We start from the raw sequence: 20,258 nt of genomic DNA on the forward strand, positions 1-20,258 counted from the left end.
GGGGGGGGGGATGTCAGGCCTTGCCCGTTGCCGAATACCACCTTATTTGCTCAAGGGAAATAGACTGTAGACTACCAGACTTTGGGCATTAAAAGATAGGACTTCCTGTCAGATTCTGCTGTCAACAGGAGACGGTCTAGGGTTTTCGAGCCTCTACTGGGTCCAAACATTGTAGGAATTTGTTGTTTTGATCATCTATCCTGGTTTGTAATGGATTAGCTTTATTGACTAAATTCCAAGTGAGGACTTACTGGGCTGTTGAATTGCCTTATTTATTTGTGGATGGATAGGTGACAGTACAATTCTAGCCTGAAGTCTAGGGGAGACCTGTGAAGGGATATGGAGTGAAATGTGAGCCTCCTTGGCATTAGCAGGTTGTGGGTTTTTTTTTTTTTTTTTTTTTTTTTGGTACTGGGGATTGAACCTAGGGCCTTGCACAACTGAGCTGCAACCCCAGCCCATCAATAGCATTAAGTGTTTTGACAGCTGGGCTCTATGTCCTATCTGGTAATTTCGTGTTCTAACGGGAATGGAGGTGTTGAAGCTGAAATACATCCAGCATGGTTGGGCAGGGATAACACTTGCCATGTCGGACCCAGCTAGTCATCCATCCCGGCTAGTTGTTCCCAGAATCTGCACCCGAGATTGGACTGTTTCTGGCTCCGCGTGGGGTAGGTGGGCAGTGTCTACCCCCGCGGCGGGCCCCGCCCCTTGCGCCGCCCCGCCCCTGGCTTCCTGGTGACCCCTGTCCCGCCCCGGTCGAGAACACCCGCGGCTGATTGGCCCCTCTGCGGCGTATCCTGGAGCTGGCAGTCGGGCCGGCGCATCACGTGGCCGCGCCGCGTCCCGGGCGCCGAGCCGCGGGCAGCCGGGCATGGACCTTCAGGCGGCCGGGTCCCAGGTTCTGGGGGCCGCTGGGCCGCCGCGGGGCCCCCAGCTGCAGAACGCGCAGGAGGCTCCCCCCAGCTCGGAGGTGAGCTCCCCGCCGGGACCGGACGCAGCTACTGCCAGCGGCCCGGGGCGGGATGTTGCGGGGTTCGCGGGGCGGTGCCGGGCGCGACTGCGGAGCCTGGGAAGCGCCTCCGGCGCTCGTGAAGGCTGAGCGCCGTTTGGGCGCGCGCTGGGGCTGGAAACGGCCGGTGGACTGGCTGGCGGGCGGGGAACCCCAGGGCGTGGGTGGGCGCGTCGCAGGGCTGGGAAGGCTGTGGGCTTCGGGGCGCCTTCGTATACTTGGTAAATGGGAGGTGATGCTGATGAACGAGAGCTGGGGCCCGCCGCCGGGGGCCTGGGCCAGGATCTGGTGAGGACAAGGAGGAGAGGGGCTTTACCTTGGGAACCTCTGTCCATTGGTGGGAATGCTCAGCTAACCGAAGCACCAGATGATGTCACATGGCACTCTTTTTTTCTATTTAATGAAATCAAAAGGCCCGTTTGACGCAGGTTTTCCAGAAACTTGTTTTCACGTGCGCGCCAGAAAGCACCGTTTTTTTCCCAAGACCATTCTTATAGGTATCACCTGCTTTTTGAGGGTAGGAACCCTCTCTTTAGGGCTATTTACCCAAGCAACTAGCCTTGTGCCTGGAACATACAAACGTATATTAATTGGATGGATGAATGGAATGCTTATCTAAGCATCAAAGGTGGTATTTAACCAAAGATATGAAAAATATAGCCATAGACATACAGCAGATTACTTTGGATTACAGAATAGAATGAGACTAATTTTAATTTTGTCAAGACAAAGTAGGAAAAGATGTGCATTTTCTCTCAAAGATGAGAGGATAGTGGTGCCTGCAAAGGCCTGGGAATGAGGAGGTGCAGGACAAATGGTTGGAACTTGGGTCGCAGAGCAGGTAGAGAACTATGTTCAACAAGTCCATGGTGGGGAGGAGAGGGGGGGTGTGAATGTCATGGCTGATCTTGTGCTCTGCAGTGGAGGGCTGTTGAAGGTTTAATTGTGATTAACTCTGTAAAGCTGGGCAAGCTGGGTGGGTTCAGAGGTAGTTAGGAGACTGTGGCAGTGGTTTAGGTGAGAGGTCCAACTCCTTGAGCAACAGTGACCAATGGTTGTCACTGACCATAGGAGGTGAAATTGAATTATTAAACCTAGACATAGGTAGTAAATGCTAGTTGGGGCAAGTGCCAAGTGCAATTTGGGTGTAGGATAAAAGGTGAATTTAAATTCAAGAAATGTTACATTTCTACAACATGGTGTTTGTATAAATGTTATGTCATTATTGTAAGCCCCCTGCAGGGTCAGAACAGTGACCCCCAATTTCTAGGGGTCATATTCTGAATGAATGGTGGAGCTAGGATTGAAATCAAGTCTAATTATAGAGGTTGTGAACATTTCTTTTTTTTAATATTTATTTTTTAGTTTTTAGGTGGACACAATATCTTTATTTTTTATTTTTATGTGGTATTGAGGATTGAACCCAGCGCCCCGCGCATGCCAGGCGAGCCTGCTACCGCTTGAGCCACATCCCCAGCCCAATATTTCTTGTTTCATTAGAAAGCAGTCTTGGAAGCCAGGTGTGGTGGTACGTGCCTGTAGTCTCAGCTCCTTGGGAGACTAAGGCAGAGGATCAGAACTTCGAGGCCAGCCTTGGCAATTTAGTAAGACCCTGTCTCAAAAAATTAAAAAAAAGTGCTGGGAATATAGCTCAGTGGTAGAAGAATCGTGAGGAGACAGGAGTTTGATAGAAGGAATTGTTAACTAGATGTGAAGTATTTTAAGTATTTGAAAAGGTAAAAGGTAAAAAGTGCACAGAGAAGCAGCAACTGCAGGAAATAGCTGCCAACCCTGTGACTGAGGGAACAGGGATAAAGTCGAAGATTAAAATTAAGTTTAGAGGATAGACTTTTTGGGGAGTGGGTACTGGGGATTGAGCTCAGGGGCACTCGACCACTGAGCCACATCCCCAGCACTGTTTTGAATTTTATTTAGAGACAGGGTTTCACTGAGTTGCTTAGTGCCTTGCTTTTGCTGAGGTTGGCTTTGAACCTGTGATCCTCCTGCTTTAGCCTCCCAACCCGCTGGGATTATAGGCGTGCACCACCCGGCCTAGAGGATAGGCTTTGCAGAGCTGCAATGCCAGCCTTTGGTCATGGGGCATTGCTTCAGCTGGTGCTAGAGTCCCTGAGCTTGAAGGAGAGGTCTTGGGATGAGGCTGGCTCTGCAAACCTGGCAAAACTGGCAGCCGGATTCAGTGGCTGTTTTGGGCTGGCACTCCCACTGCCAGGGGAGAAACAAGGTGCTTCTCTTGCCATCCCTGCTGAGTGTACCAGGATAAAGCAGAAATGTGGGTTGAAGGTCCCAGCCCTACACCAAGGCGGGGATTATTGGAGGGTGACTTTGGAGCTGGGAGGGGGTGGCTTTCTACTGGGCATGTCCAGATACCCAACTCCCTGGTAATTATTTCTTCTTCCTCAGGCTGGCTTTGGCACAGTGGACCACCCTGATCAGGAGAGAGAGACTGATGCAGCCATGGATCGACTAGGCAAGTAGACAGCAGAGATGGGTGGATGTCGGGAGAGAGGGAACAAAGGAGAGAGGACAGTTCGTTGTGTCTCGTTTGCCTTTCCTGTTAGCCGGTCCTGTGGGCCATTGAGTTGCCTTCTCTGCCCAGTGTTTCAGCAGTGTCCTCATTTGGAAGCTATTACTAGAGCTTCCATGAGGGAAGCTTCTCAAGTTCTGTGTCCTTAAATATGTCACTGAGCCTCTCTTCATCTTTAAAATGGGGCTAATAGTATCTACCACCTAGGGTATTCTGAGGAGTGGGGAGAGGATCCCAAACTGTCCTGTCTAATATAGTTCACTGGCCACTGATGCTCGGTGAAGGTAAATTAAATAAATGAGAAATTCGGTTCCTTATGTACACTGGGCACATTTCACGTGCATAGTAGTCACATGTGAGTAGTGCTGTTGAGCAGCACAGATAATAAAACATTTCCATCAATGAAGAAAGTTCTGGTGGATGCTGTTGATCTAGATCGAGCTCATAACATGTATATTCACATTTAGCACAGTGACAGTGTTGTACAGTCATTACCATTGTCTAGTTCCAGAACATTTCATCACCCCAAAAGGAAATCCTGTAGCCATTGAATAGTCAGTCTCTATTCTTCCCTTTTCTGAGTCCCAAACCATTAATCTGCTTTCTGTCTCTATCAATTTACCTATTATGGATAGGCAAATGTGAGTCAACTATAAATGGAATCACAGAACATGTGGTTTTTGGTGTCTGGCTTCTGTCAACGCATCATAATATTTTCAAGGCTTGTTCGTGTCACAGCATGTATCAGCACCTCAGTCCTCTTTATGGCTGAATAGTTGCACGCATGGATAATACCACATTCATGTATCATCGTCCGTTGGTGCACATGTGGGGTGCTGTCTACCTTTTGGTGATTGTGAACCGTGGTGCTGTGAACATTCTTGTTTTGTTTAAAACCTGTTTTCAGTCCTTTGGGGTATATATTTAAGTGTGGAATTGCTGGATCATATGATAATTCTCTGTTATTGAGGAATCAGCTAAATACATTTTGGCTCAGTTACACATTTAGGAATTGGCAGATGAGATTTGAGCCCAGGCAGAATGGCTCCAGATGCCATATTGTGAATATTACCTTGTTGCTTTTAGCAGTTGTTCTTTATTTATTTATTGCATATATATTTAGTTGTAAATGGACACACAATACCTTTATTTTCTTTCTTTTTTTTTTTATGCTGGAGATTGAACCCAGGGCCTTGTGCATGCAAGGCAAGCACTCTACCAGCTGCCACTGGGATGGGTTCTGCTTTTCTGCCTGCATTTCCCCAGTGCCCCTTATACCTGCACTCACCCCTGCCATGCTCTTTGAGGCTGAGGGGAGGAATTGAAAAGCAAAATTCAATGTAAGCTTGTATTGTGAAAGCGTATCATTTGCCAGAGTTACTTTGGTGTGGTGACATGTCCACCACCTGCTACTGTGAACTGTGCTCAGCCCCCTGTACCAACTGCAGAGCCCTGATGGTCTTGTTGAAGACAAAACATTGACTCTGCTTCTAAAAACATAAACAGAATAATATTTTTGTAGGTTCCCAGGTGATTAAAGAGCCCCGTACACTTGTTTTACTGCCCTCTTAGTAAGTCTGCCAAACATTTTTCAAGCTCATGAGCAGGTCTTCTCTGGTTTATCAATTTTAAGACCTTCCTTTTGTGTATTTCTTAGCCAGTGGAGCACAGAGCATCCCTAATGACATTCCTACCCATATTGAAGGCACACATTCTGAAGAGGAAGGCTTTGCTGTGGAGGAGGAGGAGTCTGATGGGGAACTGAATACCTGGGAGCTGTCAGAAGGAGCACACTGTCAGCCCAAGGAGCAGACGGCTGATCTTTTCAATGAGGACTGGGACTTGGAGTTGAAAGCGGATCAAGGAAATCCTTATGGTAGGTGTGGAGTTTCTGGGGTGTTAACAGTTTAAAAGAGGAGTCCATGTGTAAGAATTCTGTCTCTGATTTGTTACAGGTCTGAAATTTTTGTGATAGCTGCTTTTTTATATCAACTACCCCCCTAATTTTTCAGTGGACTCTATAATATAGCACTTTATTTTCACATATTTATTTGCTTCCTCTCCACTGCTTAGAACCTTTTCTGAGAAGCACAATCATGGATTGTTCAGAATGACCATGGGTGCACTTATTCAGAAGGGTGCGTGTGTGTGTGTGTCTGCACTTACGTGTTATTACAGAAAACAAATCAAGTGTCTGCCCCCTAGGCATTTTTTTTTTTTTTTTAATTTGTTTTGACCCTCCCTCTTTCCTTCAGTCTGGATTATTTTCTTTTGGTACTGGGGATTGAACCACTGAGCCACATCCTCAACCCCTTTTATTTTTTATTTATATTTTGAGACAGCGTGTCACTAAGTTGCTTAAGGCCTTGCTAAGTTGCTGAGGCTAGCCTTAGCCTCCTGAGTTGCTGTAGATGGACACAATACCTTTATTTATTTATTTATTTATTTATATGTGGTGCTGAGGATTAAACCCAGTGCCTTACACGTGCTAGGCAAGCACTCTACCACTGAACCACAACCCAGCCCTTAGTCTGTTTTTTTAAACTGTCTGCAGATGCTGACGACATCCAGGGGAGCATTTCTCAAGAGATCAAACCTTGGGTATGCTGTGCCCCACAAGGAGACATGATCTATGACCCCAGTTGGCACCATCCACCTCCACTAATACCCCACTATTCCAAGATGGTCTTTGAAACGGGACAGTTTGATGATGCCGAAGATTGAATGTGGAGCTTTCTGCCTTATGGGTAGGTGGGTCCTCTCAATCAAGATCTCTCTTCCTGTCTTTGAGGTGAGATGTCCTAATTGAGACAATGTTCCCAATGGTTCCTGAGCCTGGGGTACGCAGACTGGTATGAAATAAGGTCCCACTGTTCTCCCCAGCTCTGTTGTTTCTGTTGTTGTTTGTAAGACTCCTCCTTGGGATGTGTGCGTTTTCGTGTCTGTGTCAGGAGGACTTGTGTTCTTTTTAAATAAAGGTAGGAAAAAAGTCAATATGCTTTGTTTCCTTTCTTCCTTTTAATTAGGTGCTCCTGAGCAAGGCCCTACTCACTTTATTTGAAGTCCCCAAAAGACATTTTAAGGATTGACTATCAGAGAACTTAAAACTACTCTAGGAAAGAAAAAGAATTTTAGTTTTGCTTCTGTAGATCTGACACTTTTTAAAAAAAAAAAAATTATTTTGCAGTTGGATACAATACCTTTATTATTGTGTAGTTGGACACAATACCTTTATTTCACTTATTTATTTTTATGTGGTGTTGAGGATCGAACCCAGAACCTCGTGTGTGCGAGGCGAGCACTCTACCACTGAGCCACAACCCCAGCCCCTAGATCTGACAATTTTGACGAGTGATTGGAGTGATTGGAATCCAAGAGACATTGTGACTTTGCAGCTGATTTCTGTTCCCATTAGTTGGGAAAATGGAACACCAACTTAGTTTATAAGGATTTTCTGTAGGCTGAGAAACTAAATGGTAAACTAAGTAAGCCAGCAATTGTATGATCCTTAATTGGCAGAAAATTTTGTTTTTCATTTAATCTTTCTTTTTAAATTATTATTTTTTTTAAAAGAGAGAATTTTTTTTTTTAATATTTATTTTTCAGTTTTCGGCGGATACAACATCTTTGTATGTGGTGCTGAGGATCGAACCCGGGCTGCACGCATGCCAGGCAAGCGCGCTACCGCTTGAGCCACATCCCCAGCCCCTAAATTATTTTTTATTTAGTTGTCAATGGGCCTGTATTTTATTATGTGTGGTGCTGAGGATCGAACCCAGTGCCTCACACATGCTAGGCAAGCACTCTGTCACTGAGCCACAACCCCAGCCCCTCTATTTAATCTTTTTTTTTTTAATATTAATTTTTAGTTATAGTTGGACACAATACCTTTATTTTGTTTATTTATTTTCATGTGGTGCTGAGGATCAAACCCAGTGCCTCACACATTCTAGGCAAACGCTCTGTCACTGAGCCACAACCCCAGCCCTCCATTTAATCTTTAACCTTTTAATTATATGAAGTTACCCCCCAACACACAGACATATAACTTTTTTTTTTAATTTTTAAAATTTATCTCATTTCAGAGTTGAGGATGCAAGACCTCCCTAAGAGGTCTTGAGTGGCCTAACAGGGACCCAGATGCACACAGTCTGTTCTCCTCACCGGCCTGGCATATGTGAGAATGTAGCAGTGGAGTCTGGGCCCCACCTAGGATTGTTTCTCATCTGTCTCATCGAAACTGAATCAAGGAGAAGTTTGAGATCTAAAATTGAAGTAAATATCAAAGCAGTTAATTAAACATGACTGTATTTGGCTTATTTATTTTTTTTTATGTGGTGCTGAGGATTGAACCCAGTGCCTCACATGTGCAAGACACTGTGAGTATTTATTTGATAAATAACAAATCATGATAAATAACAAATCATGATAAATAACAAATCTGCTACTAAGCCACAACCCCAGGCCCTGAACCCTGAATTATTTTTCTTTCCTTTTTTTTTTTCTTTTTCTTTTTTGTAGTACTGGGGATTGAACCCAGGGGTGTTCTTCTGTTGAGCTATATCACCAGACCCTTTTATTTTTTATTTATTTATTTATTTTAAAGTTTTTTCCTTTTAGTTGTAGATGGACACAATACCTTTATTTATTTATTTTTATGTGGGATCAAACCCAGTGCCTCATGCATGCCAGGCAAGCACTGTGCCACTGAGCCACAACCCCAACCCCAGACCCTTTTATTTTCTGTTTTGAGACAGGGTCTCATTTTCCCAGGCTGGCCTCAAACTTGGAATCCTCCTGCCTCAGCCTCCCATGTTGCTGGTATTATAGGCATGTGCCACCACACCCAGCTAAACATTTTTCAAATCTGATTTAAATATTGTTTTGGTGTCCACCATGTAACATAGAGAAAGATGTAGAGAACATCAGTAATCACAGAGGCAGGAATGAAGAAAAAGAAGTATGGAGTTGGAAGTGGAAAAATACTAATGACATGATCAGTGCCAATGTAGACTAAAACTACTCTGAGAAGATCATATATAATTACGTGAGCAAGTGATAAAACTTCAAAGGTAATAATGAACAAAGGAAACAATTTGATTAGGTGATGAATGTGTAGGCAAGTTTGCTCTTATACATAATATTTTTCTGCTTTTTTTTGTCGGAGGATATTTTGAAGATTGAGGCTAGAGCCTTGTGTATGCTCAGCACTTGCTCTTCTGTTGAGCTATACCCCCAGCCACTGCTTTTATATATTGTTATTTTAATATAGATTTTACATTCAGATATTTAAAGCAGACACAAGATGTTATTCTAGAGCAGAATGTGTCCTATGTCGAGTCTTCCTTTTCTGACTAATTAGGAAACTTGCCTTACTCTGCCTCGGTGCTTGGTCTATGGTCTGCCTCCCTCTTTGAGGTCAGGACCATGGCTCACATCTCAGCATCTCTTTCTTGGCCAAGCATGACAATGTTCAGTTAATATTGTTCCAAACTCAGTTCCTTTCAGTAATGTGTACAATATTTGCCTTGTCTGATCATATACCAGACTGGTGATGGAAAGGAATCAGTTTTTTTGTTGTTATTATTTTTTGGTACTGGAAATTGAACCCAGGGATGCTTTATCACTGAGCTATATCCCAAGCCCCTTTTTAAAAATATTTTTGGAGGCAGGGTCTCACTAAGTTGGTTAGGCCAGCCTTGAACCTCCTGCCTTGGCCTCATGAGTCCTTGGGATTTGTGGGTGTGGGCCACCGAACATGGCAAGAACCTTTAAGAAGTCTTTGTGTGCTCAAATTAGATTAAGATTAATCTAATTTGATTAGATTATTTAGATTAGGATTAGTTGGAATTCTTATTTAATTTACCATTTAAAAAACAGTACATAGATAGGTCCAGGTGTATGGTACACTCCTATAATCTCAGCAGCTTGGGAGGCTGAGGCAGGAGGATTATAAGTTCAAAACCATCTTCAGCAGCTTAGTGAGGCCCTCTGCAATTTAGGCCCTATTTCAAAAAGGGCTGGGATGTGGCTCAGTGGTAAAGCACATCTGGGTTCAATCCCTGGTACCAAAAATCTAAATCCCAGAAAATCAATATATAGGAGCAGAAGAGAGAGATGTCCAGAAATGGTGAGTTTACAGCTCTACTTTAATCTGCAAACCTTTGATTCAAAATAAGTAAACTTTGTTCTCTAAAACCAGTATATGTCTGAGAAGACATGAATTTGTAAAGGAGATTATGTATTTGATAAATAACAAATCATGGTTATTTAAAAAATAATTGGCGGGGGTGGCTGGGGTTGTGGCTCAGGGGTAGAGCACTTGCCTCACAACAATGAGGTCCTGGGTTCTATCCTCAGCACCAAATTAAAGAAATAAATACATAAAGAAATAAATAAATACATTAAAAAAAAAAGAATTGGGGGGCTGTGGTTGTGGCTCAGTGGCAGAGAGCTTGTGTCTCACATGTGAGGCACTGAGTTCGATCCTCAGCATCATATAAAAATAAAGATATTGTGTTCATGTATAACCAAAAAATATATATATAAAAAAATTAGGTATGGGGGTATAGCTTAGTGGTAGAGTATGTGCTTAGCATGCACAATCCCTCACACACACACACAGAGTCGAATTAAAGGAAATACCACAATGTTTTCTAATCAGCTTTTTATAATGAAGACTTACAATTTTAGTCATTCAACAAAAATGAAAAAAAATCTTCTGTTTATCTGAATTTCTGGTACTAAGTGTTTTAGTTGGCTTTTTCGCTGCTGTGACTGTAGGACCTGATCAGAGCAATTTTAGAGGAGGAAAAGTTTATTTGGGGGCTGGGGTTGTGGCTCAGTGGGAGAGCACTTGGGAGGCCATGGGTTCAATCCTCAGCACCACATATAAATAAAATAGAGGTATGGTGTCCAACTACAACTAAGAAATAAATATTTAAAAAAGAGTTTATTTGGGGGCTCACGGTTTCAGAGGTCTCAATCCATAGGCAGCAGACTTCACTCCTTAGGGCTCAAGCTGAGGCTGAGCATCATGGCAGAAGAGTGTGGCAGAGGGAAGCAGCTCAAGCAGATCTCCACTTGTCAGATAAAAACATATACCCCAAAGCCATGCTCCACCTGCCTTTAATTACCACTCAATTAATCCCATTAGGTGATTAATTCACTGACTGGCCAAGGCTTTCATAACTCAATCATTTTCCTGAACTTTCTTCCATTGTCTCACGTGAGTTTTTGGGGGACACCTCATATCCACACCATAACACTAAGCTAAGAAGCCTCAGTCTCAGAATTGAGGAACGTGGCTTTTGCTTACTAGCCTTAACACTGTCTGCAAATCCTTTTGTGCTATTTGTTACAAGTCTTGCATTGAGCTGCTCTCTACCCACTTGACCCTGGTCAGCTCTGTGGTCCTGACACTCTCTCAAGTACTGGAAATTAGCAATCTTCTCTTCTCTCTGGCTGTTTATTTTCTGTATTTGAAATAGTGAGGGGAGAGAGGAGATGCTGAAGGTGCAAATCTGGGAGTTTTGGAGGTTTCTGTAGGTTTCAGCACTGAGGGAGGTTGACATTGTTGTGTGAGGCTGGGTATGTTGAGGAAGAGAGCTGAACTTGAGTAGGAGGAAGGACCTGACCTCGAGGGCCATAGTGGCAGCAGAGGGTGAAAACCAGGTGAGAGTAGGTGCCACTCTTCCCAAATCTAATAAGAGAGTCTTAAGGAAGAGGAAGCCAAGGGAGACGAAGCCTAAAAGTCCTTTTTGGACATGGGAATCAGAATGTTCACATGATGTGATGATTGGAGCCACGGCATTTGTGTGACCACTGAGCTGCTGCCTGTGGCACTGTTATCTCAAGGTCTTGACTGGGGCAGTGGTGACTTCTGGCCAGTTTTTCTCAGAAAGTGTGAGGGGAGAGAGAAGGAGGGAATAGAGAGAGGGACAAAAGTGGACAGCGGCTCCTGAAAAATATAGGTACTTAGGGGCCGAGAAGAACAAATGAGAAACATTTATTCTGTTACTTCTTTCAAATAATATCGTTTTATCAAGAAAGAAACTGGCTAGGGGTGGTGGCACATGCCTGTAATCCCAGTGGCTCGGGAGGCTGAGGCAGGGGGATGGTGAGTTCCAAGCCAGCCTTAGCAAAAGTGAGGTGCCAAGCAACTCAGTGAGCCCTGTCTCTAAATAAAATACAAAATGAGGCTGGGGATGCAGCTCCGTGGGTGAGTGCCCCTGAGTTCAATCCCCAGTACCAAAGAAGAAAAAGACCCACCACTGACTGTGGCCAAAGTCTTGGATAAAGGAAGGGAGAGTAGATATATGTTCATCAAGTGTGTCTGGATGACATTGGAGATGAGCCATTGCTTATCTTCTGTTGTTTGTCCATTTCCCTGTGCAAGCAGACCAGTGGGCGTTGTGCAGAGGCATGTGGCAGGGTACAGAATACCAAGAAATCTTTTACAAAAGGGATTTATTTAGGGTTTTGTGTATCCTCTTTAACTTTTTTTCCCATTCTTTTATTGGTGCATCAGAGTTGTACATAAAGGTCAGATTCATTGTGGTATATCTGTACATGCAAACAATATCACTGTATAACTTGACCACATTGTTCCCCAGGCTTTGTGCTTCTTGAGGAGACTTGGAGGGATAGTGTTTTCCGTAGGGCAAAGGAAAAAAAGCCTCTGGGGATTCAAGTCCTCTGGGAGGGCTAGGCTTTGATACCTCTGGACAGCAGGACATCTTTCAAGAGAGCTCATTCCTTGAACTTTCCAAGAACCTGATGGACCCAGATGGGCCCTGAGAATATGGCGGACCTTTGAAGATGAACATTGGAGGACCTGTTGTCCACCTGCATGTGCCTCACTGCATGAGGCCCTGGCACAGCTCTAAGGCTGTGACAACTCTATAGACAGTGAGTGGGAGCTGGGGACAGGAAATTAGGATGATTGGAAAGAATGACAGTTTTGCTTCTTGATCCCCAGGATGTAAGAGATGCAAAGTTACAGAAGCCCGGATGTAAACTCATTTCTGCCAGGGGCCTGGGGACAAATCATCAAGGAGTTAGAAATGGTGTATTTGAGGTATCATCATTGGTTGATTGATACCAAGGTGCTCCTAAGTCTTTATTATTTTTATTTTCTATCTTGATGAGAAACTTGCAATTTTTGTTCTGTGATAGGACAAACAGAATTGTGCTAGTCACAATTTTTTGAGGGGTGTGTGCTGTAGATTGAACTCAGGACTTCACTCATGCTAAGCATACACTCGATACGATTGAGCTACACTCCAGCCCTGGCTGTTTCCAATTTGTATAGGTAATTTTGTGTATGTTTCATGGCTCCCACTTGTTTCTGTCTTATGGCTTTCTTGTTTTGGGGTGGTTCTGGGGGAATGTACCCCTTCACCCCATCCCTTAGTTTGTTGCTGTGTTACCATGGTTGTCTGGGCATCATGAGACCCTTGTATAGGAGGTTGCGCAGGACAGGGCTTCCCCTGCCTTCACTCCCAGACTTCTGTGCCTGGGTCTAGAGGAGCCTTTCCCCTCTCCTCTACTTGTAGGGCTGGGGTTGTGGCTCAGTGGTAGAGCGCTCGCCTAGCACGCGCAAGGCCCTGGGTTCGATCCTCAACACCACATAAAAATAAATAAATAAACAAAATAAAGGTATTGTATCTAACCAGAAAATAAATATTTTAAAAAAAGTTAATTGTAGAGGCTGTGTAGACCATTCTTCAGGTACGGAAGCAACTGGCTAGACTCCTTCAAGTGCTGCTGTCCCAAGGAAATCTGAGACTGCCTCTCTGGGAGTAGGAAGCAAACTCATTGGCTAAGTAAATACTTGGTGCTGCTCTGCCCTTGGTTTTCTGAAGTTTGCATTGTTTTCCCAGGATGGTTGGAATATGGAGAAAGAGAAAAACTAACCCTGGCTGCAGCTCATGTGTGCCCCCTGCACAGTTCTTCCAGACAACTGGGAAAGGTGAATCTGGAGTACTCTGTGTGTAAGCACGTGTGTGTCCTGGTGTGAGCGTGGCAGACCAAGGAGAACCAGCTTGGAGGGAGAAGTAGTTGGAGGGTGTAACAGGAAGGCAAGGGCAGGGCTGGCTCCCACTTTGTTGACTTAGCAAGTCTGACTGCAAAGCCAAGGCCTTTGGAAAGAATGGCCTCCCTGCTTCCGGCAGTTTCTTTTGAGCTGGTTCCCAGACTGAGCTAGATTCTGCCTTGTTGACGTTCATCTGGGTTCCAGAGCACTCAGGTTTGGAGAATTCCACCAGGATTTGTACTTGGTGATGACCTGGGGGGTAAAATAGGGCTGTGTTTTCTTCTAAGGAAGATCCTTCCCTGCACCTCACAGGCTTCTCTGGTTCTTCTTTCCTGTGAATCGGAATTTATCCCAGGGGCAAGCTTCCACTTCCTGACCATTGCAAGGTGTAGTAGGTTTTCCTTTTCTTTCTTTATTTTTTTTCTGGTGAGGTGGTTTTGATTTCAAAAGCAATCTCCTCTGACAACTTTTCATTAGCTGTTGAACAAATGTGGCAGATATAAGTTAGAGCCATGTGTTTGGCAACTCCAGGCTGGGGCCTGAATTTCTCCTGGCTGCGGCCTCTGGTTTTATTCCACTCATCCAGCAGGTGGCACTAAAGACCCACTGACCCCACAGTCTCCAGAGTGTCCTATGGGGAAATTTAGGCCAGCTCAAGTTTACTTCCCGGTTTAGTCAGTTTCTTGCTAGTTGACAGACTCACCTGTGCATTCTTAGTATTTACTCCAGATTTTATACCTAAGTGTTCTCAGAAAAGGTTACTGTGAGATCTTAGGTAAGGGACATCAGATACCCTGCCTCCAATACCTACCTTCAATTCTGACTTCAAAGGTGTGCAGATGCAAAGAATGGTAAACGTATTGCTCTGTATTCCTCTACCACATTATATGCTAGGTGCTTGTTCTAATGAAGCAGGTTTCACAGAGGCTTGGGGAAGGCCAGATAGCTAGCCCAAGGTCGCAAAGGTTCGATAAGATGGAACTCAAAGTTTTCTGATGCTAAGTTTTTGGGCTTGTGCATTTGTGCTGCCAAAGTGGGAAACATTTAGATTTAGCAGAAGTCTAGGACTTACACACAAAGCAAAAGGACTTGTTTGTAGATTTGGCCTTTATTCATTCATTTACTTCTGAACTTCTGCTATATACTGTGTACTCAGGGTGAAGAGGCAGAGGCCCCACCTAGTTCTTGCTTTTAGGGAGTTCAGACTCTAGAGGGGAAGGTGATAGCACACACAAAGGCCCTTAAAATACTGTGGAAGGACCATGATAATAGTAAACTCAGAGGAAGGGCTGGGAGGTCAAGGAGACCCCTCAAGGGAGACAGCCCCTAAGCTAGTCCTTAAGGACTTGGTCAGGCAAGTGGTGGTGGGGACGTCACCCAGCCTGAGGGAGCAGTGTGTACAAAGACCTCAGGTATGAGAAGACTTGACGTATTAGGGAGAACTGGCAAGGTACAGAGTGGGGGATGAAGTCCCGTAAGCAAGGGACCTTGAACTTTATGCCAACAGCTTGAAGGTTTCTTAGTAGGAAGGCAACACAGACAAATTTTCACTTCAAGAAGATTTTTCTAGTTTCTGGTGGGGAGAAGTGGTAGGAGGCTGAAGGCAGGGAGGCCAGGCTGGTGGGGACTGTCAGTTGTCCAGCAAGAGAGGACAGTGATGGAGGTGGAGGGAAGTGGGATGGTTGGGACTCCGTAGAGAAGGTAGGGCTGACAGGAGTGGGAATGGATTGCCGGTGAGAGTGGGGGCAAGGGGAGGAGCCTCTGGGACGACCTCAAGACCCTAGCTTCTGCAGCCAGGTGGATGGAACAATCTGTTAAGTGTGAGTGATCTTCATCATTCAAAAGCACTTCTACAGCCATTAGTTCAAGAGGACGGTGTTCAACATTTCAGACGCACATCTGTGTTCTCAGAGTTTGGGGTCTCTCAGGACTCTGTAGCCCTGCACCCTAAGATGTGAATGTCATGCCTCCAGGGAACCCTCTGCTTGCCCTGTGCTCTCTTTTCTCTTAGAGCAGACACTCAGCATGGTGCCTGCCTTGCACAGGGCGCCTGCAGTGGACACCCCAGGTGCCTCCTTTACACCCTTTCTCCTTTTTTTGGTGACTAGACCTTACCCATAAAGCCTGTGGGCTTTGGGAAAAGCTCATCCCATCCTCCAATATAAGAGCTGGGCATAGTTTCAGGCCTAACTTAGTGCTTATAATTGCATTCTTTGGCCATTATATCTTAGATTTGCCAAAGCAAATTACCAAAAAGTTAGTGGCTTAAGGCTGCAGAAATATGTTCATCGTCAGTGCTGGAGGGGGAGGGGCAGAAGTCTGAAATCAGGGTGTCAGCTGACTTCTCTCAAGTCTGTGCCTTGTCTATCTTCTGGTGACGGTCAGCATTCCTTGGCTTGTGACTGGCTGCTCTTTCCGGTGATTGCCAGTGTTCACATGGCTTTCCACTCTCTTTTCTTTCTTATAAGAATGCTTGGGATTAGATTTAGAACTCACTAGATTAATCTACGATAGTCTTTTCTCAAGAGCCTTAATGGCATTTCAAAAAAAGGTCACACTCACTTCCCAGAGGTGGGAAGGTAGCATAATGTTGCCTCTAAATGGCAGAACAACAAAATTGCAACCAGGATGACGTTGTTGAGCCCCAGTCCAGAGGATGGCTTGCTCCTAAGCTTTCTGTAACAGAAGTCAGCAAACCCTCTTTCTTGCTTTGATCCAATTTGACACAGTTTGACCCCTGCCCACCCCATCACTAGCTGCTGAATGTGCCCTAATTGACACACAGTGTCCATCTGGAGTCCTGCCTACAGGCTGTTGAGTGTGGTCGAGAGATGGTGGCAAGAGCCCGGAAGTGTTGGGCTCTACGTTGGTACTCTGAGTGACCTTGGACAAGCCACCGCTTTGCTGACCATCAGTTTGAATATAAATGGGCCCTTGTCCTTGCAAAAGGCTCTTCAAAATGGAAGCCAGTGTGGTTTCTTTTGTTATGGCCTCTGCATTCCAAGAAAGACGTAATAGAACTGGAAAAGGGCCAGCCGCTGGAGTGATGAAGGGCTTTGACCATGAGGGCAGGCGCTCCAGATAGAATTGTGCAGGCTGAGGAGGGAATGTAATCCAAGTCCTCTGTATGCTAACACATCCTGGCAAGGCGGAACAGACTTGTTCACCAGATCCCAGGGTTCTTAGAAGCTCAGAGAGGTACTTCTAAAAGTTTGAGAAGTTGTTTTAGGGCAAACAATAGAAAGCGCTGTTTTACAGGGTGGAGAGGTGAACTTGAGGTGTACTTCCTGCTCCAGCCTCGTGATTGTGAGTCTGAGATTGCTCATTAGTAGTTTTGAGGGTTATAAATCTGTTAGAAAACCAGAAGGAAATTTATGCAGATTAACCACTGCTCTACCCATCCACCAGCACAGGCCACCCTTCTGACTCCATTTCCTGCTTGTTACTGTAGACGGTACAGTACGGTTAACTGCAGACTGGTGAATGCATGAGGTCTCATTTTCTCTCCTTGCTCCAGGACTTCACAAGTGACTTTCCTGTCTCCTGCATCACCTATTACCAGCTCTCTACCAGATAGTGCTCAGATGTTTATCTTAGTTACTTATGTTATTTTGTGCTGGGGATTTAACCAGGGAAGCTTTACCACTGAGCAACATACCCAGCCCTTTTTGTGTTTTGAGATAGAGTCTTGCTAAGTTGTTCAGGCTGTGGCCTCTAACTTCTAATCCTCCTGCCTCAGCCTTGAAAGTCTCTGGGATTACAGGAGTGTGCCACTTCCCCCAGCCTCTGAAATGTTTAAAAAATGCTATCATTTTTCCCATCTTAAAATAATTTTCCCTTAATTCTACTTTCCCCTCTAGCTACTGCCCCACTTTCTCAGCAAAACTGCTTGAAAGAATCATCTGTACTCATTGTCTTTTCTAGCTCAGTGAATCTTTTTTTTTTTTTTTTTGCTTAGTGAATCTTCACAAATTGAACATACCTATATAAATACTACCAAATTTTATAAAAGAATATTACCAGTACCCCAGGAACTCTACATCCCTTCATGCCCCAATTAACTATTATCCTGATTTATTATGCCATACATTTGGCTTATGTTTTTAATTTTACTGTAAAATATGTACCACATGGGGCTGGGGTTGTAGCTCAGTGGTAGAACGCTTGCCTAGCACATGTGAGGCACTGGGTTCAATCCTCAACACCACATGAAAAAAACTAATAAACTAAAGATATTGTGTCCATCTACAACTAAAAATATCTTTAAAAATGTATAACATAAAATTTATCATTTCAGCTACTCTGAAGTGTACAATTTACTGGTGTTTTGTACATTTACAATGTTGTGCGACCATTACCATTCACAGTTTCAGAATGTTTTCATCACTTCAGAAGAAAAACCCAAGCCATCCCAGGTACTCAGGAGGCTGAGTTAGGAGGATCACAAGTTTGAGGCCAGCCTCAGAAACTAAGTGAGACCCTGTCTCAAGATTTAAAAAAATGCTAGAAATGTAGCACAGTGGTAGAACACTTGCCTGGCAGCTTGCATGAAGCCCTAAGTTCAATTCTTAGCACTGCCCCCTACCCCTGCAAAAAGAGAGAAAGAAAACCCATACTTATTTGTAGCCATTCTCCAGTCCCCATTCTTTTCAACCTCTTGCAACCTCACTAGTCTGCTTTGAATTTCTATGGACTTGCCTATTCTGGATGTCTCATATAAATGGAATCATGTCATATATGGCCTTCGGTGTCTGGTTTCTTTCACTCAGCATATTTTCAAGGTTCATCCATGTTGTAGAATGTAGCAGTACTCCATGCTTTGTTAAGGCTGAATAATATTCCTTGTATGATTGTACCATATTTTGTTTAACCATTTATCCATCCATGGACATTGGATTGTTTTGACCCTTGGCTATTGTGAATAGTGCTGCTATGAATATTAATGTCCAGTTTTTAAAAATATTTTATTGGACACACCTTTATTTATTATTTATTTTTTTAATGTGCTGAGGATTGAAGTTCTTATATTCTTTTTTTGTCTGACTTTATAGTCTACCAATATCAAAATCATTGTATGAGACTCCTCCATGTTGTTGCACATAACAGTTGTTTGTTCATTTTCGTTCATGTCACTATATGACTGTGTGGCCATTTGGCTAATCTATTTTTTTTTTTTGTGTGTGTGGGGGGTACCAGATATTGAACCTGGGGGCACTTAACCAATGAGCCACACCCCCATTTTATATTTTATTTAGAGACAGGGTCTCCCTGAGTTGCTCAGGGCCTTGCTAAGTTGTTGAGGCTGCTTTGAACTCACAGTCCTCCTTCCTCAGCCTCCTAAACTACTGGGATTACAGATGTGCCCCACCACACGTGGCTAATCTACTGTTGAAGGGTTCTTTGCAGTTTGGAGTTATGCTGCTATGCTAATGCTGCTATGGATGTTTTCCTTTGTGTCTTCTGATGAATCCAGGTATAGCTTGCTATTGGAGGGATGCCTAGGAGCGGAATTGCTGGGCCACAGATTGTGCATGTTACCTTTTGTAGGTACCACTAAAGGATTTCCCCAGGCCTTCCTATTTTCACTCCCACAGGAGTGTGTGGAAGTCACATTTGCTGCCCACCTTTGCCAACACGTGGCTTTCAGTCTTTGCTTTTGATCTTAGCTTTGTTGGCGCGTGGTCGTCTCCTCTGGGTTTACCTTGAGCCAGGTGCTCCCCTCATCCATTCATTGCACCCCTGCTCTTGCCAGTGGTCAGTGCTCAGTCCCCATCTCACTGACCACCTGCAGCCAGTAGCAGATTTGCACACCCACCTGCCTCAGCGTGGCTCCCAGGGCCCCCTCTCCTGGCCTTCCTTCTCCATACTGGCTGCTCCTTCTCAGCCACCCCATTTCTCCACGGTTGTCTTTTCTGACCTCTGACTGTTAGGTGACCCTCAGGGCTCAGGACCTGATCTTCCTTCTTTCTAGCTCATTCCTCCAGCGATCACAAACAGCATCTCGGCTTCTTGTACCATCCCTATACTGGGATCACCCCAATTTATATAATTGTAAGCTTGACATGTCCCCTCAGATGTTCAGTAGATATCTCAAATTTGGCAGAACAACTTCTCTTCCTCTAAAACTGCTCCCTGTCTCTGTTGATGGCAGCTTTTCCAGAAAAGTCATCCTGGAGTCATCCTGAGCTTCCCTTTTTTTCATACCTCACAGCCAATCTCAGGAGCCTAATTGCTCTTGTACTCCAACACGTCCAAATATGGCTGCTTCCTGCTCCTGCCTTCCATGCCAGAGCCGCCAGCAATTTTCACCTGGATTTTTGAAATAACTTACTGTCCGGTCTTCCTGCTTCTTGTCATGAATTTCAGCCCAGAAGCCAGGTGGTGCTTTTTGTGTTAAGGCCCTCTTCTTCCCCTGCTCACTCTTCCTCCAGTGGCTCCACATTTCAGAGGAGGAACTGAGGTTTGCAATGGCCCACCAGGCCTTGTGCAGCCACCTCCTGTATTTATCTCCTGCTTCTCCTTGGCTTCTTCACGCCACACCCTCGGGCCTTCTCCTGTTCCAGGACCAAGCCAGGCATGTCCCTGCCTTAGGCCCTTCAAGGTGGTTCTTCTGCTGCCTGCCTGGACACTCTTCCCCCAGGTCTTCTCATAGCTAAATCCCTTTG

General features: G+C 44.7%; 1 protein-coding gene across 2 annotated transcripts; it reads left to right on the forward strand.

The window, feature by feature from the left end:
- Positions 1-828: 828 nt before the first annotated feature.
- On the forward strand, positions 829-6,535 carry Coprs (coordinator of PRMT5 and differentiation stimulator). 2 transcript variants are annotated; one of them, XM_076870743.1, is made up of 4 exons: positions 829-973; positions 3,434-3,504; positions 5,219-5,433; positions 6,112-6,535. In XM_076870743.1, exons 1-4 carry the CDS (start codon positions 875-877, stop codon positions 6,279-6,281), a joined length of 555 nt encoding a protein of 184 aa, XP_076726858.1. In that variant the 5' UTR covers positions 829-874; the 3' UTR covers positions 6,282-6,535. The 2 variants fall into 2 exon arrangements, with proteins under 2 accessions (XP_076726858.1, XP_076726857.1); XM_076870742.1 differs by having other exon boundaries at positions 3,434-3,500; positions 5,263-5,433.
- Positions 6,536-20,258: the final 13,723 nt, after the last annotated feature.

The sequence above is a fragment of the Callospermophilus lateralis genome, chromosome 11 (genome assembly GCF_048772815.1).
Source record: "Callospermophilus lateralis isolate mCalLat2 chromosome 11, mCalLat2.hap1, whole genome shotgun sequence".
Lineage (NCBI taxonomy): Eukaryota > Metazoa > Chordata > Mammalia > Rodentia > Sciuridae > Callospermophilus > Callospermophilus lateralis.